This window comes from Nannospalax galili, unplaced genomic scaffold (genome assembly GCF_000622305.1).
Source record: "Nannospalax galili isolate Female #2095 unplaced genomic scaffold, S.galili_v1.0 scaffold236, whole genome shotgun sequence".
NCBI classification, from domain to species: Eukaryota; Metazoa; Chordata; class Mammalia; order Rodentia; family Spalacidae; genus Nannospalax; species Nannospalax galili.
The window spans coordinates 1,082,916-1,107,329 of NW_008338710.1; the positions used below are offsets into that span (position 1 = coordinate 1,082,916).

Here is a 24,414-nt window from a genome sequence, read left to right on the forward strand (position 1 = left end):
GGGAAGTTGGGAAGCTGAGGCAGGAGGACTGCTACAAATTCCAGGTTAGCCTTTCCCAAAAGAATAAAAATGAAAAATAAATCATTTCAACCTAGACACTATAAATTTGACAGAAGGCCTTAAGGAGAAGGCATACAAGACCATGTGCTGGACCAACAGGAAGTCTGGAGCCTGAGGCCTGTATTCAAACCCTGATCCCTGTCACTAGCTGTTAATGGCTGGCAGTCTCTTGGCAACCTCTCACAGGGCTGCTGGGGGGGTTGACCTACACTGATACTCGATGCTAATACAGAGTGGAATAGGTTAGCATCAGGATCTCTGCCATCCTGTTCTCTGCTCTAAACAATCACATTTGCATTCTTCAACAGCTGCCTCTGAATTGCTGCTTAGAGACTAAGGAGAAAGAAGAAACTTCTATAAAAACCCTTGCAGCTCTGGGTTTTGCACACACACACATTTATTAAAAGGCAGGTATGATTTCCAGGCAAGTACCTGTCTTTCCAGAATGACTAGAGAGAAGGCACTACACACTCACAGATGTGTTCAACCTGTGGCCCAGAGGCCACATGCAGCCCTATTTGGCCAAGGACAGCTATGAATGCAGTCCAATACAAAACCAGAAACTTACTGAAAACACTAAGAGACTGGTGTGTGTGTGCGTGTGTGTGTGTGTATGTTTAACACAACTGTGTGAACTGTGTGGTTCCCCTATGAACTCTGTAGATAAAACCATTATGCAATGCCAAGCCCACCATGGTTTGTAAATGAACAGCTATGGGGTCTTTCTATAGGTGTACTAAAAAGTACAGCCTGCACTGCTGTATATTTTCATGCTGCTAAATTCTCTCCTTACTTCATTCTAAAGTGACCTGATCCTTATGGATAATAAATCCATGTTCTAATTCAGTTATACTTCTGCACTACTCTAACCAATGACAACATTGCCTTCCACACTGTCCAACAGCAATCAGAGCCTCGTGTGGCTGGCATACACAGCACAGGAGCCCAACAGGAGTGGACAGACGGAACAGGGAGGAAACATTGTTGGCCCAGCCCCCACCCCTCAATGGCCACCTCCAGCAAACACCACTGTACTTCAGAAACTGGCCTCTTTCTTCTCTCTCTTTGAGGAAAATATGATTCCAGTTTTAGACAAATGAATGTTCAAACTAGAAGAAATGCAAAACTACATTATACTGAAAACAATTCCGAAATCTCTAATATCCTAGTTAGCTTCCAATTGCTGTGATAAAAACGCTGATCAAAACCAACTTTGGGAGGAAAGGATTTATGTGGCTTACACATCCTAATCACAATTCACTGAGAGAAGCCAAGGTAGGAACTAAATGCAGGAACCTGGAGGCAGGAACTTAAGCAAAGACCACAGAGGAAAGCTGCTTACCCCTGGCCTGTGCACAGCCAGGTTTTTTAAACAAACCACTACCACCTGCCTGGGCATGGCACCACCCACAGTGGGCTGGGCCCACCTATATCACTCAGCAATCAAGAAAATGCCTCACAAATACTTCCCCAGGACAATCCATAAAGCCAATTACCCAGGTGCAATTTCTTCTTCCCAGGTGTGTCAAGCCGACAACTGAAGCTGTCCAGCACACCTAGTATAACCACTTCCCTCATAAAACAAGACTGATGGGAAAAATTAAGGGCTTCATTCATTAAAAATTTATCTGGAGTAAAGGAAGAGGTCTCTAATTGTAAAGATGGCAGTGTAATACCATTATTTAATAAGTCATAGTTAATTGGACTAACCCCCTACAAACAGATAATTGAAGTTCTCTCCAAGGGCTGGTCATTAAAAGGAGGCTGAAATGAACAGTTCCCAACATTGTCTTGCATTCCTGCATATCTACAATTAGAATCATTTGGTCAATGAGTCCATCTTTAAATTTCTGCTATTTCCAGATTACCTATGCACTTACCCTGTAGTTTCCAACCCTCTCTCTACGTTTCACTCTTCTGGCTAATTCCTGCCTATTCACCCCAAAGCGGGCTCTGGATAAACTCTCCCTCCCTCCTCTTCCTCTGTTAAGATCGGGGCACACTTCCCACACATTGCTCTAGGTGTCAGATAAGCATGGCTTTACCCTTGAGAACTGAAAGACAAACCAGGTGACCTTTCCTAAGCAGTTTTTTTTTTTACAAATTTATAGTCTATGGCCCTTAATGCTTAAATAAGTACTTAAATAAAAAGGTGGGCAACTTCAGAGGAAGACCTAAGTAGTCTCCAAGATATTCCAACAACCAAGCTCAAGGGACAAGCACTGTCAGAGGTCAGTTGAAGGTCAGAAAAATTGACTTGTGATTGGCCAAGGATGCTGAGGTGAGCAGACTTCCATCCCTAAGCAGCTGCAGCACAGGGCAGTCAATTATGATTTAATTTGCCAGTCCTGGAAGCATCACTGCAAAAAGGGCTTAAGTCATCAAAGCCTTTCCATTCCTCTGTTCCTTGTTTTGGTTCCCTGCCTCCTGTGAGAAGGTCCTGGAGATTTCTAAGGCCTCCTTACCACACACAAGGAAACGGCTTGAATTCTTCAGGGACTTGCCAAACTGTCTACTTCTGAGATGTCCTGACAGTCCAGAGCTGTTATGTTCTTAAATAGTAAAAGGGGATTCACAACACCCAAGGAGGATGCTTGCGAAATAACCTAATAAATAACTAACATAAATAATCACCAAGAATAGCATATGTTTTTGATAGAAGCAAACAGTAAACAGTACCCATGCCAAGGACTGATTTAAGAGCTATAATATATCTTGCCATTTAAGTTCAACAACAACCTCATTTTATGGGGAGGAAACTGAGGCTTAAGAAGGCTAAGCACAGGTGGGGTATAGTGGTGCAGGCCTTTAATCCCAGCACTTGAGAGGCAGAGGCAGGTGGATCTCTGGTCTACATAGTGAGTTCCAGGCTAGCTGGAGCTACAGGGAGACCCAGTCTCAAAAATACCAAAAAAAAAAAAAAAGAAAGAATAAAAGTTAAACAGCTTCATGAGCATGGTGGTAGATACCTGTAATTTCAGTACTTGTGAGGCTGAGGCAGGAGGGTCATCAAGTGCAAAGCCCATTTGTGTTATACAGTAAGTACCAGGCCAGCCAAGGCTGCATAGTAAGACCCTGTGGCAAAATATCAAAAAGTAGAAAAACATTTTAAAAAATGAAGGTTAAACAAGTTGCCTACAATTGTCAGTAGTTAAATGCACAGTTAAAAATAAATCTATAGAGATTTACATCCAGCTTTCAATCACCAAAATAAATAAGTCAAAAATACAGTGTTTTTAATAATAAAAACATTTAACATAAAAATAAATCTCTACAGGGGTGGGAAAGATAAGACAGGGTAGAGGAAGAGTACTCGGAATATATTATATATGTCTGCAATTGTCAAAGAACAAATTTAATAAAAAATTAAAAGAGAAATATCTAATAACTTGTTTTTATTTTAAAAGGTAACTATAAAACCACTAGAAGAAAACTTTGGGGAACCCTCCCTGACCTGGTCTGGGCATGGACTTTATGACCCCGAGCAGCACAGACACCGAAGGCAAGGACAGACACACGAGATTCCAAAAAGCTAAAGCTTCTCTCAGCAAAGGACACAGGAGTGAAGACACAACTTACAGGATGAGGGAAAATATTTGCAAACTATGTATCTAGCAGGTGGGTTTTTTAGAAAAAACTCTAAATTTAAAAAAAAAAGTTAAAATTCAAAATGAGATGAAAATTAAAAACTAGTTAAAAACAAAAATGTGTGGAATGTTTTGCCAACTAACCAAATCAGTGTTCTCAGTAAGAAACAATCAGAAAGTGGAAAGGGAGCACAAACTCCACAGACACACATGGACAATGCTCACTGCAGCATCGTCTCTATAAAAAGCCGAAGCCCAGTGACAATGCAGCCAGGGCCGTGGCATCTGGAGACTGAGAGCAATTCCATTTATTTAACTTTGAAGAACAAAAGCTTATTCTTCTAAGAAGAAACCAAAACACATTTTCTATGGAAAAAAAGAAACCATTTTGACTGTATTGCCAAAATAAATGGGGCAGAGTGTAAGTTAGAATGAACAACAGAAAAGAACTCAAGTCAAAGGAGCGGGATGGCTAGAATACTGGGCAGAGAGGACAAACAACAGATGTCCTCAAAGTGTGAAGAAGAGAGAAATCCTACCCCATCTTGATGTGTTTTATGTGCAACAGACACTGTGGTCCCTCAGCATCCATGGGGGGTTAGTTCATGGACCTCCAAGGACATCAAATCTGAGGATGCTCAAATCCTCTATTTAAAATGGTTCAGCATTTGCATATAACCTACACACATCCTCTTGCAAATTTTAAATAGTATCTAGATTACTTGTAATACCAAATGCAAGTAAATGCTATGTAAATAGTTATTATACTGCATTGTTTTGGGAATAATGGCATGGAAAGACAGGTGGACAAATTCAGTACAGACATAGTACTCCTAAAAATATCTTCAGTTCATTGCCAGTTAAGTCCAGCGATGAAGAAGCTGTGGATATGAGGAACTAACTGTACTGAAGTGTAGTTTCTATTAAAAACTGGATGGGGAGGGGGAGGGGGTGTCAGTCTAAACAGTTTGATTAAAAGTCTATTTTGAAGAGGTTACCCAAATTGTTGATAGACGATATGATAAGAATTGGAGTTGGAATGGGAGCTTGCTCCGTCCACCCCACGCAAAAAAAAAAAGGCGGTAGGAATTGGCTAGGCAGTTAGGGTTAAAAGACTCCGAAGAAAAGTGGTCAGTTTCTTGGCTAAAAGTCAAAATGTCCTTGGGCCTGTTAGCAACATACTCCGTTCCAAAGGCCAAAAATGTCAAAAGTATTTGGGAGCTGTTATGGGAGCTGTTATCTAATCCTTAAAAGATTTTAGGGTTACCTCTTCAGAGGGCCAGGGCTACCTAGTGAGATTCTATCTCAAAGAAAGAAGGGAGGGAGGGAGGGAAGAAGGAAGGAGAAAGAGGGAGAAGGGAGGGAGGGAAGGAACGAAAAGAAAGAAAAAGAGAGAAAGAAAGAAAGAAAGAAAGAAAAAGAAAAGAGAGAGAGAAAGAAAGAAAGAGTATACACGAAGTTGTCAGAAAAGTGATGGGGAGATATGGGAGGTGTTGGAGGGAAGGAAGTGGGAGTGGATTTGATGAAAACACCTTATATGCATGTATGAAATTCTCAATAAAGTTTTTTTTAAGTTAAAAAAAAGTCCATTTTGAACAAAACATCTTTGAGGGGAAAAAAATATAACTTCAAAGACTACATTCAATTATATAAAAGACAGGTAAGCTTTTACTACAATATTAGCTAATTCTTCTTTTGTTGTTGTTGTTGTTTTAGACAACAGCTGTGTAGCTCCAGCTGACCTGGGACAATGTAGAACTCCCAGAGATCTACCTGCCTCTGCCTCCCAAGTGCCAAGGTCAAAGGTATACACCACTACACCTCGCTATTAGTTATCATTTTGTAGTGAATCTTCTAATTCAGTCCAGAACCAGAGATTGTGGCCCAAATGGAAAATGTTTCCTTGGCTGAGAATCAAGTCACATTAAATGTCCCACACATAGAGACTAACAAGAAAAATTTTAATGAGTGCATAATTTTTAAACATCAATGAGGGGTTGAAGAGAGGGTTTAGCAGTTGAGAATACTGGCTACTCCTGTTGAGGACCCAGGTTCTGCTCCCAGCACCAACATGGCAGCTAACAACCATCTGTGACTCCAGTTTCAGGGGATTCAATGTCCTCTTCTGGCCTCCATGGGCATTTGCATGTATGGGTACACTTATATACATGCACTCACAACACTCATACACATAAAATAAAAATGACCTCAGAAAATACACTCCTTTCCTCAGGCCATTTGAGTACATCCTGCTGTTTTGGACAACTCAATGAAGTATGACTACCATCTCCTGAGAGCCATCTCCTGAGAGCCATCTCCATCCCAAACACCCTCTTGGCACCTGCCTTGAATCAGTGCATTTAACATCTTTATTTCATATTCAAGGAAAGAGGAGGTATGGGCAGTTAAGAATTATTTCCAAGTGGGCACACATTTGAACATGTGCCTTCTAACCATATCCAATTATATAATCCTGCTAGATGTCAGTGTCCTTTGCAGAGAGCATCCAAATTGTAAACCAGTTACATGTGAGACCTGAACCTGCCAGCCAGACCCCAGGGCTCAGGCTCAGCTTTGCCAGTTCCCTGTAGTGCCAAGGACTCACCTGACCTCTTCTGCCCCATCCTCCTTCCTTTATACACATCAACCCTTCCAGCCTGCAGCTCAGGTGGAGGCAGTGAAGCTGCCAGAACATGACCACTCCCTGCCTTTTACGTTTACATATAATACGCACAAAAAAGACAAACACTCCTCAGGCCAGAAAGGAAAGACCAAGACGAAAGCTGAGCCAAAAGCAAGTCACTGCAAGGTCATGTCTGAATGGTTAGCTTCCAAAGTTAAAACTGGCACACGAAGCAGCAGTCACTTTGTTTTCTAACTGCTTCAGCGTATTGGGTAGAAAGAATACTATTGCCCTTGAGGCTATCTCAGAGCGATTACTACTGAGGGCATTTCAGAATCACATTCCAACTGTGTATTCTATTTGATACAATACATCAGGGAGAATAGGTTCCCAATTCAAAAGAAAAAGCACTGGTTTGGTTGCTTCAGTCTTTTTCAAGCAGTTTACTTAAAAAACATTAAGAACACATGCCATTGACCTGAATGCTCTTTTGTTTTGTATTGTTTTGTTTTGTAGCCCAGGATAGCCTTCATCCCCCAAGCACTAGAATTACAGTCCTGAACCACCATGCCCAATCTGGCTTTTCTTTCTTATTTTATGTGTGTGAGTGTTTGCATATATGTACATGAACCACATTCGTGCCTGGTGCCCGTGGAGACCAAAAGAGGGTGTCAGAGCCAACTGTAAGCCATCATGTAGATGCTAGGAATTGAACCCAGATCCTCTGCAAGAACAATCACTGAACTATCTCTTCAGTCTCTTTTTTTCAAAACAGGAAATTTAATAAGCTGCTGTAGTGGTTTGAATGAGAGTGCTCCCCATAGACTCCAAGTATTTGGACATTTTGTCTCCAGTTGGTGGCACTGTTTTGGGAGATTTTTAGGTGGTAAGGCCATGCCAGAGAAAGCATGTTGCTGGGGGTGGGTTGTGAGAGTTCTTAAACCTTGCCAGATTTCCAGTCCTCCTCTGCTTCCTATACCTGCTTGAAGATGTGAGCCTCCTCTTTCTGTTCCAGCCACCTCTGCTGCCATGCCTCCCACCATTATGGACATTAGACTAATCCCTCTGGAACCTGGAACTGTAAGCTCAAATAAACTCTTCTTCCTATAAGTTCCCTTGGTCATGGTGTCTTATCACAGCAATGGAAAAGTAACTAATATGGCTGACAACATTTAAAAACTTATTATTTCACATTCTAAAAATCTGGATTTTACCCTCTTTTGAGTACAAAGATATAGTAATAACATTGTGCTAATGCAAGCTCTCTCAGTTTGGGGAGCGGTTCTGATTGGCCACAGTCCCCACCAGTCTGCACCACCTTGAACGTCTGCCTTGCATATAACATTTTGCACTTGCTATCACACAGGCCTCCAAGCTTGAGGCCTCCTTACAAAAGTTCTGGGCAGAATCATGAGGGCCTCAATGCTCCACCACTGTACCAGTTTCAGGAAAGTTCTCCCATTTCCCTGCCAAATGTCAGTCCTGGGTTGACACAGACCCCAAAAAGGCTCATGGACACCACTTCCCCATCGGGCGTCACCCCAGCCCCAACGCCCCCAAACCCAGCTCACTTGCTACTCCGTGCCGCTGCGTTCTCTCTTCACGGGTGTCACGGGCACATCGCCATTGACGCTCTCAGTCCCACTAACAGACATCAAACTTCTCCGCTCCTTCTGGTTTGATTTGTGTTCCACTTTTGTAACTCTGAACCTGAGGTGGGAAAAGAATTGATGGGTTTTGTTTTCCTGGTAAACAAGAATTATAAAACCATCCATCCAAAAACCATCCATCTGGAAAACACCAAGTAAATTCAGCCAGTAGTAAAAGCAGCAATAAAAAACCCATGTGATAGGAAAAACACTGCCACCCAGCAAGGCCCCTCCCATCCCCTGTCCAACCATACAGCTGATGTTCACTTAACTAGCCCTATTAGTTTATAGAGAATGAAATGTGCATTAACAAACACATGCTGAAATCTGAGTGGTTTCAGAGTTGCGGTTTCCAACAATGACATGGCCATTAACCACAGAAGGTTGGGCAGCAGACAAGTGGTTTACAGAGCAGACAGACAGATAACCAAGATAGTCACTAGATAATCACCTCAGGAAAATATACCCATCAGACAACCCTTCCTCCTCTTCCTCCTCCTCCTCCTCCTCCTCCTCCTCCTCCTCCTCTCTCAGTCAGAGAAGCCACAATAATGCATTTTACTAAGTTGTTTCTGCTTTTCAAAACCAAATTTACATCAATTTTAATTTTCCACTAGCAATTAAAGAAAAAAAAAATGAAGTTAAAGAAGAGAATTTCATTAAGAAGTACAAGAAAGGTTAAGGAAAGCTACTCAATCTGCTTGTCTGCAACATCATCAAATCTTTAGTCTTTCAATAAAACATTTTTTTTCTAGTTTGGTCCTAATTTGACTTAAAATAATCTAAAATAAAAATTTTCTTATTTGTCCAAAATGCCATCACCAACCATGAAGAGGAAGAGGACTCTGGAAAGTGAAGAAAGGGAACGATGTAAACACCCATCTGTCCTGTCCAACTGCAAGACTCTTAAGCAACACATGCTGAAAACCAGCCCATAATAATTAAATGTCCATTGCATCCAACAGTCAAGAGGGAGTTGGATTTCGAGCCCTGAAATATGCATGTTAGAGCTGAGCTGAGAATTTTCAGTACATTTTTTTTTAAAGAAAACAGAACATGCTTTGTGTAAACGACTTCAGGTTTTCACTCATTTGTATTCATAAATTCCCATGACTCTGCCTCTTAATAAAGCCCTGGTCATGAGTTGTACTGCTCTGCTGTAAGTGGCAAATAGCCCTCAGCTTTGTCTTTGTGGCCTCTGGGACACATAACTAAACAAATAATAAAAAAGAATAATAATAATTCTTGAGTGCAAAAGTACCCAAAACTGAGCTAAAAACCTTTGTATGGGTCGTTTGGTCTTCATGGTGGCCCTAATAGGGGGTGTGTTCCCCAGGGATCCTGGTTCCTCCAAGGGGCGGGGTCTGCTGCAGAGAATTGACTGTGGAAAGTTAGCCACGGAAGGAGGGGCTTGTGGCACCATCTTGGGTGGCAGCCTCGAGATGCCAAGAACCCGAGGCGGAAGAAGCAGAGAACGTGCAGTGCCAAGCGCAAAGAAAATGATGGCCCCAGCGTCTCACCCTGTCATGAGAGGGGGCATTTACCGACGTGGGGTGAGACTGCGGGCCCAAGATGCATGGGCAAAAGGTAACAGAGACTGTGGGTGGGCATGGAAGCGATCTGGAACAGCCCGCCTCGCAGAGCGGGGTGCCAGGTGTTAGTCTCTTGAAGTTTCTCCATATCCCCCTCCCAAGACATAAGCTATAATAAATTCACATAGAAGTGTGTTATATGGTTTGTCTGACAGCACAGGAGACCCCGAGAAAACTCGGGCAATGGGGGTGGACTTCTCACTTTGTGTAGAGGGAAACTGAGGTAGACAGTGACATAACAGTTTGTAAGCAGTCGTACCTCAAACAAGGTAGATGCAAGGAGTCCAGGTAACTCATCCCATAGGTTTGTCAGCAGAGAAAGGAGGATTATGTGTCCTGATTTAACCTTTCCCTTGGCCCTTTCTACCCAGCCTGATTCCAGCATGGGTGACCTTCCCCAAGGTGACACAGTCTCAAGCAATGCACTTCCTCAGAAACTGCAAAAGCCTCCCGTCAGCCTGCTCATGTCAAGTCCTGACATGTCAAACAGTAAGCCCTTCATATCACAGGTGAAGTCACAAGGAAATGGTGCATGGAACTGAGACACCCTGAGGTGAACGCAAAGCAAGCAGTCACTGTGACTGGCTTGGATCTTAAGTAGCAGAGACTGGAAAGTTCTGGACCAGATCATTCTCTGTTCTGGACTGTCTTTCTCCGTCCTTGATGCATGGCTGCATGACATTTTCCAGTTGCCTGGCAGTTCAGTGAAGCCAAGTAACCATACAGGCCAGTTTCATTAAGAACCCCTTGTGAGCATCCTCCACAACTCTCTCCTGCTCACAAACCTGCAGCGCTGTGAGTGGAAGAGGCCTGGGGCTCTGAAAGAGCCACACACAGACCTGATCACCTGATTTTGATTCTCACAAGAGAAACAGAAACATCTATTATGGATATAGTTGAGAGTCTGGGCTCCGACTGTTTCAGAGAGTAATTAATTATTTATCTTAATTAATACATGTTCCATCTGACCTACTAATAGCTATCTCGTAGGATTTTTCTACTGCTAGAAATGTCCAGGATTCAGACCAGGAACCATCTAAGATGCCCAAGGATGAGACCTGAGACAGGCTTATTCGAACCTACTCCCAATTGAAAGGTACAAATCCATAACCATAGCAACCAGCCCCCCAACAAACCAGAAGCATCAGAAGAGACCTTACCTGCCCACAGAGAGGACAGTGACCTCCCCTTGACGCCGTGGCCGGCCGTCTTTGGACTTGTTAGTGGGTTTTATGAAGTGCCATCGTTTGTGTCTACACCGCTGACACACATCCTGCTCAACGACACCACCCACTGTGTGTAGATGGTGGCCGCAGACATGCTTCCCTGGGGTGCCTCCTGGTGACAAGGGTCCAGGACTCACAGGTGGGCTCCCAGGAGTGCTGGGGGTCACAGGACTACAGTGGGGAGGAAAAAGAAAAAGGTAAAACTGGTTACTAAAGAGAAATCCCAGTGAAGGCAATTGCTTCCACAAAGAAGGCTTAAACAACCAATTGTACAAATGAACTTTGTGAACTGACCCTGGAAAGCCAGAAAGCCGCCACACTCAGCTCTTAGGATCATGCAATGGCAGTTCATTTGGAGCAATAATAATATGTCTTATCAGTTCTAAAATGAAATTGATGGGTTGAGTATAAGCCACTACTCAAACATGATACACTACTTGGATTTCACAGGATTAGGTTTCTTTCCAAAACCCTCATCTCCCCTCTCACACAGCCACACCAACTGCTCACACAGCTAAGAGTCTGTTGGAACTCCAAACAAAGAGATGCCCTGAATGTATGTGCCATGGAGAAAAAAAAAATTCCAGTTGAACTGTCAGAAGGCTTAAGATGTCAGAATACTGAAACCAATCTGACTGCTGCATCAAAGGAAGAAAGAAAGCTTTTAGTTCAAGACATCAAAATGATGCTCAAAATAGATGATGCTGCTGCTAACAATAATATAAGAATGGCTAGCGGTCTCCTGAGACCTTCACATGTGTCCATTAATCCTCCTTAAGTTTTATGGTGCAGGTACTAATTTCTTCATCATATAAATGAGAACACAGTGCCTCACAGAAGTCATGTAACTTTCCCAGGACAAACAGCACATGCCTGCTTTTGAAATTCAAACTTAGAAAGTCGAATTCCAGAGCCCACACTTGTGCCCACCAGTGGGACCACTTGGTAACCTAGAAGAAACCTGGCCAGATTGGTTTAAAAATAACAAAGGAGAACCACAGAGGCAATGCTGGCTACTTTCAGAAGGCACAGACCAATCCTCTGTGAGAAAAGCGGAACAGGACAGGGCCAGACCGACTAGGAATCTGCCCCTCTGGCACACCTTACCACAGTACCTGACACTTGAAACCAATACCCACGATGCAGCAAAAGCCCCGAAGCCACAGGAAAGGCTGGGGACAGGAGAAAGCAGCCTCTGCACTGCTGACAGCCAGCTGACCAGCATGCTTCTAAAGCCCAGGCCACGCTCCACTGAGAAGAATCAGAACAGAATAGACAGCCGAAAGTTTCCATGTGGTCTTTAGCCATGCCTTTTAAATTGTTCAAATACAAACACACAAGCAGACCCCCCTGAGAGAAACAATGTTAACCTGACACCATGTATTAGAAAGTTGAGTTCATGTTTAACTGCATTCATTCAATAAGCACCAAGTACAAGTACCAGTAGGTATAAAGCCCAAGGACAGGCGCTACAGATGCCCCAAATGACTAAGTCAAGGACAGTAGGAGGTAAGGTGGTCTTAACAGCAGATATCTGTGGTCAAAGGTGGGAAACATCGGCCAGTACGTCCTGAACTGCATCTCCAGAGCTTCCTGAGCTTGCTGCCTGGCATTCTGCACAACTCCTCTGACATGTGCCTCTAACAGAGCCAGTCTAAAGAACACATTAATACTGAAGATGTGTCAGGTACATGGCCCACATAAAAAGCATTAAAGGACCCAAACTCATCAGTCACTCCATCCCAACACAACGTCCTGGCACTTCCTGCATATTTTCTGGCCACCCAGACTGAATCATTCCCAGACGGACTTTCTTGTCTACACAGTACCTGCCTCAAACACTTGGCTCCAATGGGACTTCCTCGCTGGCCTTCCCTGGCCCTCAGATCCCCCAGACTTCCAATCTATACCTCCAACAACATGTTCCAGCTTCCCATAAGGCCTCACATACCCATCTCCCTGCCCCACCAGCTGAGTCTCTTAGGGACAAAGGTCTGACTTCCTTGCTGTACTGACACAGTACCCTATACAAAGTAGCCCTCAATCAATGCTCCTGGCTAGAGAAATGGAAAATTATATAAAAATAAAGTTTTCTACAATTAATTATGATGGAATTTGGTGCTATGCAACTGTAACCTACAATCAGTCATAAAAAAAAATAAACAGATTGTAGCAGGTATTCTCAACCAACTTGGCTATCATTTAGTCATCCCTATTCATAAAGGTCTTTTGGGCTCCAAGTGGTTTGTATTCCTGATAACAACCAATGAAGTGGGCACCATAGTCTTATCCATTTTATATACAATGGAGCTGGAGCTCAGCAGGCGCAGATAGCTTACCCAGGGACAGGCGGTCAGTACACAGCAGAGGCAGGACTTGGCCACTGTCAGACTCTAAAGCTATACTTCTGCTCTCAGCCCCTCACCTCCCTTCCCCCAGCACTGTTCTTTAAACAACAGTTCTCAGCCAGGTGATGGTCTCCCAAGGGAAACTGACAATGTGTAGGAACATCCAGGGTTGTCACACCTTGTAGGAGAGGGGCAGGACTCGGCCTTCAGTGAGACGAGGTGAGGGATGGTACTGGGTAGTCCACCTTGGACCAGCCACAACACAGAACCATCTGGACTCAAATGTCAATAATGCCCCAGGGAGGAGGCCAGCTCTAGCCGAGTCACATGCCAAATGTCGTCAATATGAACAAACGAAGGAAAAGTGTCTCCTATGGGAAGACAGGCACTCACCTTTCAACATCGCCCAGGCTGTTGTCAGCTACCATGGCTTTTAAAACGTCTGCATTCGCTAAGAAAGAAAAAGAATGAAAACGGCAAATGAGTAATCACAGAATCACCAGATTAGAAAAGCCATCAGTGAAACACTTCATCAGTTGCTTCCACTCACAGAGGCCCAGGGCCCTAGGAGAAAGCCAACTGCCTTTGCTCTGCTTTACCACCGAAAAAAAGAGCCTAAGTTGAGACAGATAACTTTGAATTTATGTGATACAAGCTGACTTAACTTAGACTAACGGTGTTAACTTCCTTAAAAATCCAAGTGTGCGAGCTATCAACCAAAGCAGATTGAACCTGAGCTTCTCCGGTCCCCCATGTCCACACTGTGAGCTGCATCTTCCATAGAGTACTCCCACTCTCCAGTGGGAAAGGCTGCAGAGAACGTCAGCTTCCTCTTGGTGATTTAACTGCCAAGGCCAAATGCCGTTACCCACTGAGTCCTAACTTTCTCCACTGGTTTTAAAAGCACTGTTCTCATGACTAACCACAATAAATTCACCAGAGAGAAAAGGTATTAAATTTACCTCATGAGTCAGTGGCAGGCAGCATTTAACATTTAACATGCAAAAAACATGCCCAGAGGATGACCATTAACTCTAGTTCAAACTCCCTTGCTGGAAGTGTGCCTTGCAGATTAAACAAAAAACAAAAAAACCCACTATTTTTATTGTTGTTCTTCCACAATCCAATTTTCACCCTCTTGGGAAGCATGGTACCCCATTACAACCTTTGAGAATGCATAGTGGAGAGCCAGGCATGGTGGCACACACCTTTAACCCAGCACTCAGGAGGGGGCTTAGCAATGAAGAGCACTGGCTGCTTTTGCAAACCTGGGTTCAGTTCCCAGCACCCATATAGCAGCTGACAACATTAGTAACTCCAGTACCAGGGGATCTGACGCCCTCTTCTGGTCTCCACTGGCATTTCACACATGTGGTGCATTTACATACATTCAGGCAAAACACTCACACACACATTTAAAAAAAAAAAGAATTAAAAAAAAAAAGAATACATGGGGGTTTGAGGTTGTGTTTTTAAGAAATATTTAGACAGGCCAGGTGTGGTGGCATACACCTTTAACCCCAACATTTGGGAGGCAGAGGGAGGAGGATCTCTGTGAGTTTGAAGCCAGTCTGGTCTACATAGCAAGTTCCAGGCCAGCTGGGGCTACAGGGAGACCCTGTCTCAAAAAGAGCACCCCCCAAAAAAGAGAGAGAAAAGGACTAGCTTTGGGTATTGCACTATAATAAGAAGATGGACTAAAAAGATACATAGCCCCATATACAATTTATGCAAAATAGACAATAGCTGGCCAGCTTATACTTACTCTGCCATCATTGAGTAAACTTGAGAAAAGAGGAAAAATAACAAAGGGTATGATACCAAGGATAGCAATAACAAAATGTATAGTGATAAATAAGCTTTCTCAAAACAGTGGTTTAAAGTTGCCTGAGAAAACCAATTACCTACAAATGATTACTCCCTGTCAAATGAAATATCAAATTACAAAGTGACTCTGTGACCATAAAAGATATGAAAACCATTATCCACGTTTCTTCTTAATAGTCCTGTTTTCATGAATTCCTGTGACTTGTCCTTCTAAGGAATAACTAGGCAAAACCCCTTTGTTTGTTCTGAGCAAAATTTCTAAGAGTTTACTCCAGTTTCTACACAAAAATTAGTCACAATCACTTTTTCTGAGGAGGGAGGGCATATGGGGCATATATATATATATATATATATGAGAGAGAGAGAGAGAGAGAGAGAGAGATGTATATGCATCAGGTATGTTCTCCTACCCCTGGGTGAACTTTCAAGGTTATACAAGGAAGTGAACTTCAGTAAGGTACCTCATGGGAACACTTCTGTTCTTCTGTGACAAGAAAACTTTCTACCATAACACAACCATCAGGACTTCAACACATGAAAAAAGAGTCTAAGTTCTACTGAATAAACAGTGACCACAGTGTCATCCATGACGTGCTTTATCCAGGACCACTCAAAGATACCAAAATCTACAGATGCTTATGTCCCCAGTATAAATGATACAATATTTACATATAACCCACACACACCCTCCCATGTACCTTAAATCACCTCTAGATTACTTATAATACCAAATATAATGTAAATGCCATGTAAATAGTTGTTATATTGTACTGCTTCGGGATTAGTGACAAGAAAAAAATGTACATTTACGGTACAAAGGCAAATATTTTTAGAACACTTAATCTGCAGGTGGTTGAATTCACAGATGTGAGACCCTTAGGTACTGTGCGTCAACTGTCTTCTCTGTACAGTACTCATTACTCCTACATCCAATAAGCTACAACAGATGGGTGCCTCACACTTGCTAACATTCTTCCAACTACAGTTTCTTTCATGGTCTTCTCAAGGATGGGAGGGATCAGTTACAAGGCAAGGAAACCCCGTCAAGAATAGAGGTAGTTTCCAGAAAATGCTTTGTCTCTTTTCTCCCTGAATTCCTGCTTGGTAATATACACAAAGCACTCAAATTCAGCAAAGGAAAATGTCCTGTTGAACATGATACCATTCTCTTCAGTTTTCCTTATACCCAAGTCAAATGCCCCAAGCAAGACTATCACCATCACCAAAATTTACATGAGGGGCATGTGCCAATCCATTGCCTAAACACTTTACAGGCCTCACCATGTTAGATCCTTCTACCAGCACTAGCAGCAGGTGCAACTATCCCCATCTTGCAGACATGGAGACTGAGACCTAAAGACAGTAACCGACTTGCCAGGGTCATCCAGCTAGAGAGCTAGATTTGGTCACAAGTTCAGGTCCATGACTCCAGAGAGGATGCTTTAAACCTAGACACAATCCTTCCTCTCCAATGTCAACTCTCCATCCAAGGAGCTAGAGTTCAGAGCATGTTGGCATACTTATCACAATGCACTCAGTATTCACAGTACTCTGTAAAGGCATCCTTTCTAGAGTAATACAAATTGAGTCTCAAGGTAAGAACTTCACGAGGGGTTCCCTGACCTCGTGGAATAATCAAGGATCCTGAGGGATAACTGAAGTACTCTTTGTTTTTACTGCAGCATTCAGTTTAAGAGCTTGCAAAAGAAACTCAGCTACAGCCTTAATGCTTGTCAAACTTCTATACAATTCAAGAAAACCCCACTGACTACGCCAAACACTTCAATTTTGCTCTACAGAGAAAGATAAATTTAAAGACAGCACTCAGGTTACTCCGACCCTTGGCATTAGAAAGAAAATAATCAGTGTGCAGGTATGTCTCTTAAAACTCTGAGAATTTCCTGAGTGAAATTTCCTAAGTGAAACAGGAATGTCTTTTGTCATTCATAATAAGCCATTTGATCATACCCGAGTCTACACTGATAAGGCAGGTCAGGGTGGGGCCAGTCAGGAGAAAGGCCTGTGAATAGAGGCCAGCAACTTTCAGCCCCAGCCACTGGCCAGGAAGTGGGCATAGGTGGTCAGAGGCTGGGCATTACACTATAAGAAAATTTAAAAAAAAAAAAACCTTAAAAAGAAAGATTCATGCTGAATCCATGAAGGTGTCTGGAGGGTGTAAGCCAAGAGAGGGCCTAGGCCCTTCAACCCCACACCCGAGACCCCAATACCCTGCCTCCATGCATCTCTTCCATCTGGAAGCAAACCACTAAATGTAATAGTGTATCCCTGAGTTCCATGAGTCATTCTAACAAATTAACAAACCTGAGGAGGGGGTTATGGGAATTCTCCAATTTATAACTGTAGGTTTGAAGAACAGAATTTGCCATTGGCATGTGAAGCAGAAGAATGTGGTAGAACCAAGCCCTTAACCTGTGGGATCAGACACTGACTCCCAGGCAGAGTTAGAATTGGATTAAATGGTACATTGAGCTTGTGTTCAAAGATGGAGAACCACTTGGTTTGGAAAACTCCACACATCCTGTGTTGTAAGTGTAGTGTGAGGAACACAAATTGTGTTGCCCAGTGGGTCAGCTGCTACGTCCAACCTCCAAGGGACAGTGACCTAAACTAAAATTAAATTCTAAAGGTAAAGGCACATGCTTAAACCTTACACAAGAATGACATCCTGGGGCTCTCCTGGGGAGCCTGCACTTCCTCCCAAGTGTGTGCCATCACCCTCTCCTTCAGCCTCAACCCTCCCCTGCTTAAATCAATAGCAAAATTTAATAAACCCCCAACTTTGCTTCATAAAAAAAGAATACCATCCTAATGATATTAAATTACCCATTTGTCAAATTAAAAATACAATGCAGGAAATTACTTATATACCATGTTTGTAAATGCTTAGAAATATGTGGATAAAGGAAAAAAGACACCTAAATAAACATGGGAAAATGGCAGTGGAGACTGATTCATTTTATTCCTTTTTAATTTCTAAAGAGAAGTTTTAGTTTGGTTATAATTTTTAGATACAGAAAATGAAATTACTAACAATTACTCAGGTGGAAAAAATCAGCATTTAAACAGAAATGAAGTTTGACATTATGTTAGTGATGGAGACAAAGCTGGGATAAAAATCTGTCCATTCCATACACTCTCAGAGTCAACCTGAGAAGATTCTTGTTATAAACTCCGAGACACTAAAGTATACATCCTGTTATCCAGCTATGGTCTGGGTGCAGGGGGATGTTAGAGCCACAGCTGGAACAGAACACACAAGGAAATCGGGGGTCTCTCAGAGGCCAGAGGATAACCAGGGGCTGCAGGCATAGAGCCCGCCTGTCCCCGGGACACTGAACAAACCACAGGTGCACAATGACAATGACAGTATGCACCAGTGGAGAGGGAAATGAGGTAAAGAGGAAGACAGAAGTCAGAAGAGAAAGAATTGAGAATGAAATAAGTGCTGCAGTATCTCTCTGTGGAAAGGAAAAGAAAAACACAATTAAAAAAAAAAAAAAAACTGCAGCCCTATTCGCCTGAGTATGGACGGTGAGAAAATTATACAGTGTGCTTGTTCCAGGAGCCCCAAACACTTCTCTGCTGTCATCATTGGAAGGGGCCCACAATCTGCCACCCACTGCTTGGTGGGCATGGGCAAGTTTTCTTACCCATTGGGCCTGTTTCCTAATCTGCAAAATGGGGTTACAAAGGATACTTATGTAACACTTGTCAAAATTTAATGAGCTAGCGTTTCAGGAGTTCTGAAAAACTACCCCAGCTGTTCACTATACTTCCTTGAAAGAAGTAACTTTATCATCCCTCTGTCATTCCACCAAGAACCAGCAAGTGCTTAAGTAGAGGGCAATCATCCCGTGACCCATGGGCTTGACTTGGTTGGTTTCAGTTACTCAATAGTCAACTGGGTTCTGAAAATATCAACGTGGAAAATTTCAGAAATAAATAATTCATAAATTTGGTTTTATTGATTATATTTTTTTTGCAGGGCTAATGACTGAACCTGGGGTCTTTGGCATACTAAGTAAAGTTCTACCATTGAGCTACTTTCCAGGCCCCACTCAAAAATTTTAAACAACTTTTATGATGGTGTAACACTACAAATCTGTTTTACTTATTGTTATGCTAATCTCGGTGTCTAGCTCACAAGCTGAATTTCATCATTGGTAGATTTGTTAGGAAGAAACGTGGAAGGAGGGTTTTGTGGTGCCCATGGTCTCAGAACTCTCCCCACCCACACCCACCCTGGAAGATCTCCCTGATAAGGAGAACCCACACACACATAAAGGAATACTGTTGTTCAGTCTTGAATTCAAATTCCAGCTCTGGTACTTGTCCCAGTACAAAGTTGACAAGTTGGTTAAGTACTGTGGGCCTCTGTTTCTCAGCTGTTAAATGGAAATGATATATTCAAATCATGGAGTTGTTACTCTCCAGGAAGCCTCAGAGCAGGCCTGGCATACAACAACCATTCATGGGTACCATGAAGTCTATGTTTGTGAGAATTTCAGCCCGTCAACATTTTCAAACTGAACTTGTTTTAATGAATCCCACCATCAGTCATCTGCCTCATGTATCACTGACTTAGCAGCTGCCAAGCCCACAGAAGCCCAAGCCATGAGGCCCACAAGCTGTCCACAGCCCTGGAAGGCAGGATTCAATCAGAAAGCCATGAAGCAGGGAGGGGCCTCCACACCTCAGTGTACCTCAGTCCTGGTTCAAGAACACATTGATGTATTCCCTGTGCAAATTAAAAGGCACATTTTTATGTAGAAAAGAAACAGTGGGTGGTGTGAGATAGTGTTCAAGTACATTATTGACAAATCCTACCCCCTGAGGGGAAGTCTCTGGAAGGCAGACAAAATTTCAAGTAAGTATTCAGGTTTTTTCTGTTCTTATTCTAAAAACCATTCCAATAATTTTTGTTATCTAATATGTTGTTGGAGACAGGGTCTCTCACTGAACCTGGAAACTGACTAGCTAGACTGACTGACTGACTGGTTAAGGAGCTGCAGGACCCTCCTGTCTCCATCTCCCCACTGCTAGGATTATAGGCACGTGCCACCACTCCCGAGTTTGATGTGGGTGCTGGCGATCAAACTCATATCCTCGTGATTGCAAAACAAGCACTTTATCCACTGTATCATCTCCCCAGTCCCCTAAAAGAGTAAATTACATGTTATATGGATTTTATAATAACTTTTAAGCACAATGAGTAGAAACAGATGAGAGTCCTTATACTGAGCATTCCACGTGTGCTAGTCTAAGTGCTGCAAGGTAAGTATTTGTACAACTCTCATTTTACAGAAGGAAACTGAAGCTTTCTGAAATAATGTGACTGTCCCCAAATTATACACAGCAGAAAGCAGGGCCTGGACATAAGCTGTCAGCTGTGGGCTGGCCCTGAGCAACAACAAGGCCACCAAAAAACTCACAGAGGTAAGTAAAACTCTCCTGACTAGACACTGCTAAAAGCTGAGGTATTAGGTAGGGAGCTCAGGTGAGTGGTGAAAAGTCCATATAATCTGACTCTTCTAAGGAACTTGTGGGGTTTTTTAAAAATTTTTATATTATGTGTATGAGTGTTCTGCCCACATGTATGTAAGTGCACCATGTACACGCAATGCCCACAGAGATCAGAAGGTGTCAGATCCTGTGGAACAGTTGTTAGCTGCCATGCAAATGCTGAGAACCAAACTTAAGTCCTCTGCAAAAGTAGGCAGCACTCTCAACCACTGAGCCATCTCTCCAGCCCCAGAGGAAGTTTTTTAACAAAACTGAATTGTTCTGAAGTACAATACCATACCTTCATTCTTCATGATGTAGTGGACAATTTGCCCAACAGTATCACTATTTTCATTTATACTGTCATTCAGTTCTAAAAGAGAAAAGGGATAGGAAGATGCTAGCATCAGTCACCAGCAACAAATCAATGAGACATTCCATCTTAGAGCCCAAGACCTCACAGAACAGCTTCCAGAAAGTTCAGAACCCCTTGCACAAGGCTAAGACTCTTTCTCCTTCAGTCCCGGACTTCCCAATGTCACATGTTATGACTTCGTTGGCATGAGAAGTATAAAACAAAAGGCTCATGACTGTCCATCAATCTCTTCTCAAGACTAAATACCCACTCACTCTCTAAGGCAATAGACATGGACTTCTGTAAGTCTGCTGCTCCTAATCCTACTCATTAAACACTTAGGGGAAATGAAAAGAAAGCTAATTAAAAGAAAACATGCTTTCCTTGGATTTAATTGCAGACTTACTGTATAAATAGGACTACTGTTTATGTTTTCAACTGGGTATTCATCCATGTTTATAAAACACTCTTATCCATTCTGCAATTTGGGAGTCTTTTAGATAGACCCACTGAAGGGGTACCCCAACTGCCTCACCCCACATCCCTGTTCAGCATAGAAGAAGCCAGAGTGGTCTGTGTCCCAATTCCCTATCCAAACCTGGGTAACCTCTTCAGAGGATGGTGTGATAAGAATAGGTGGTAGGAATTGGGTAGGCAGTTAGGGTAAAAAGACACCAAAGGAAAGTAGCCAGTTTCTTGGCTAAAAGTCAAAATGTCCTTGGGCCTCTTAGCAACATATTCTGTTCCAAAGGCCAAAAATGTCAAAAGCATTTGGGAGCTCTTATCTAATCCTTAAAAAAAAAGGAAGAAGAAGAGGAGGAAGAGAGGAGGAGGAGGAGGAAGAGAGGAGGAGGAGGAAGGGGAGGGGGAGGGGGAGGAGGAGGAGAGTACATGAAGTTATCAGAAAAAAAGTGATGGGGAGATATGGGAGGAGTTGGAGGGGAGGGAGTGGGCATGGATTTGATCAAAACACTTTATATGCTTATATACCCTATGAAATTCTCAATAAATTATTTTTTAAAATGAATAAATAAAAATAAAACACTCTGATCCTTTCAAGAAAGTTACCTAGATTTGGGCAGTAGTTATTTGTTCACAAACCCTGTTTGTCTGGGGGGACCCTATACTAGCAGTATATGTAACAGTCCAGAAAAAAATCAAATCAAATCAAACCACTTGGAAACCAATCTGTATCATTTCTTTCAATAGGACAAGAAGGGAAGAGAGGATACACTCCATCCTCAATCAGAGGATAAATACAGGGGTACGATGACCCACTCAAGCACCTGGAAGAGTACTGCCTACACCCCAAGGGTGGCTTCTCTCCCATGGCTCATGCATGTGTAAGACAGTAAGTAGGAAGCCGATGGCTGAGCCATCCTACAGCCAATAGTGGGGGGAGGGGTTCTGTTGACAAACACTCAGGGTTGGTTTGCTCATTTGCTGCTGATGATTCATCCTGTTCAGCCGTGTTCCTCAGCCTCAAAGGTCAGTGGGGATGGAAAAACCAACAATCCAGTAAGCTGGTGAGGAATGAGAAATCTTCCCCCACCCGCCCTGCAGGTGTGCTCGATGGCTGACCTACTCCAGATGGTAACTCTTGGCAAAGATGCCGAAGAGGGGCTGGACAAGTTGTAGAAAGCAAGCCGCTAGCCCTTAAGGCCTGGGGAAAACCTCCCTAAAGTATGGCTGGAAAGGAAGGTCAGTGGGAAATACAGGATGCTGCTCTCTGCTTATCCCAACACTAAAATCAAATCCTGTACAAAAGACAAGATGAACCACCCTGAAGTTCACAGAGATGCCCGTTCCTGCCTCGTCTCCACTGCACTGTGCACACAATCATTCACTTAATAAACAAAGTTCGGTGACGTGAACTTCAGACAGACACCTCCCCACCCCACTCCCAGGAAAAGTAACACCACAAACCTGATGAGCCTTGTTTAATTTTCCTACCATTTTAACTGATATCTCAATAAGTAACAGCAAGGAATAAGGTTTACAAGTTGCTGTAAGTACCAATCACCAAAGCATCTTGTCTTGAAATTTCACAGTAACCCCACACAAAGTGAAGATGAGCCTCATTTAAATGAAATTAAAATGTCAATTTTACATACAGCAGAGATTTGGAGTAGACATAACTGGTCCAAAGTCATGGGACCATGATGTAAATGAAAGCAAAGCTCCAAACTCTGGTTACTGCAAAAGATATGCTTTTTGCCTCATAAAGAAAGTGATTAAATGTGAAGGGTTTCTTATTTAAACTCTGTTCCCTTACTCCTACCTCCCCACCCCCAACCTATAAAAACAAAACCCCAGTTGTTTACCTATCTTTTCAACCTTTTCCTCTTCCTCCTGCTCAGCCTCCGTGGTACACCGATAGCCTTTCTTCTTAAGCAGGTGGCAGATGAGGACACCAAGGAGGCCCATGATGAAGAACACTGGGACAATGGCATACGCGATGTACTCTGGGTGGCCATTCCCTGGGTTGTTGGTGGGTGATGATGGGGTCGTCCCTGCTTGGGAGTGCAACGTGCGGCTGCCAGCATTGTCTACAGAGAGGGACATGCATGGCTGTGTTAGATGTCTGTCGTTATCCTCTGGAAACATTCACATTGAATCAGTATCTTCTCCAAAAACTGCGGGCCACACTGGGGGTCCCGCCACAGAGAGCCCCAGAATTAGGCGAAAACAGTCCACAGCCACCTCCTGTCCCAGCCACTCAGATACCAGGTCACACTGGGTCTCTTTAAAACCTTTTTAAAGCCAGGCGTGGTGGCACACACCCTTAGTTCTAACACTTGAGAGGCAGAGACAGGCAGAGCTCTGTGAGTTCAAAACCATCCTGGTCTATATAGTGAGTTCCAGGCCAGCCAGGGCTACATAGTGAGACCCTGTTTGAAAAAAAAAAAACCTTTTTAGGCCAATGTGTAGTATTCATAATACTACATGAATTTTAAGGGCTCCACAGGATGCAGAAAGATAGGATTTTAGTAAAGCATCCCACAAGAACATGCACGCAAACGTTAAGTGGTATTACAGCCAAGTATCTAGCAGTTAAGTGTGAGGACTCAGGAGACCTGGACTAAATGGCCAGTTCCCCCTTTAGCAGCCCTGTAAAAAGGAACAATTATTTAACAACTAAATGCCTCTGCCTCGGATGAAAGGAGCATTCTGACAGAACCTCTGCATCTCTCTAGGAAGGTGAAATCAATTACTGTGGGAGAAATGCACAGAACCAGTTCTGTAGCAGCAACTGCTCTCCCAGAGAGCACAAAGATCCTGTCTTCCCAGAGCTTATGCTCTAGAGAAATTCAGTGAACTAAGATATCTAGGCTAAGAAGAGGAGGAAAAGCACAGCCATGGCCTCAGGTTTCCAGCCCAAGGTGCATAAAAAGAATGGAAGCCTGTGCATTTGTTCATCCACTGATCCAAGTAAACATGAGCTCCATGTCTGTGGTGTCCCGAGCCTCTCCACTGGGAGCTGGAAAGAGTGCTGAGAACATAAAGCAGCCCCCACCCTCTGGGAGCTGGAAAGAGTGCTGAGAACATAAAGCAGCCCCCACCCTCTGGGAGCTGGAAAGAATGCTGAGAACATAAAGCAGCCCCCACCCTCTGGGAGCTGGA

At 43.1% G+C, this 24,414-nt stretch overlaps 1 protein-coding gene across 1 annotated transcript in view; it reads right to left on the reverse strand.

Annotated features, from left to right (window-relative positions):
- Positions 1-24,414, reverse strand: part of Rell1 (RELT like 1) — a 61,952-nt gene that overhangs the window by 4,018 nt on the left and 33,520 nt on the right. The window contains exons 2-6 of the mRNA XM_008833220.3: positions 23,115-23,339; positions 20,737-20,808; positions 13,479-13,536; positions 10,672-10,908; positions 7,842-7,980 (exon numbers count right to left, since the gene is read on the reverse strand). Of these exons, the coding sequence (XP_008831442.1) occupies positions 7,845-7,980; positions 10,672-10,908; positions 13,479-13,536; positions 20,737-20,808; positions 23,115-23,339 (728 nt within the window). The 3' untranslated portion in view covers positions 7,842-7,844. The remainder of the gene's footprint in view (positions 1-7,841; positions 7,981-10,671; positions 10,909-13,478; positions 13,537-20,736; positions 20,809-23,114; positions 23,340-24,414) is intronic.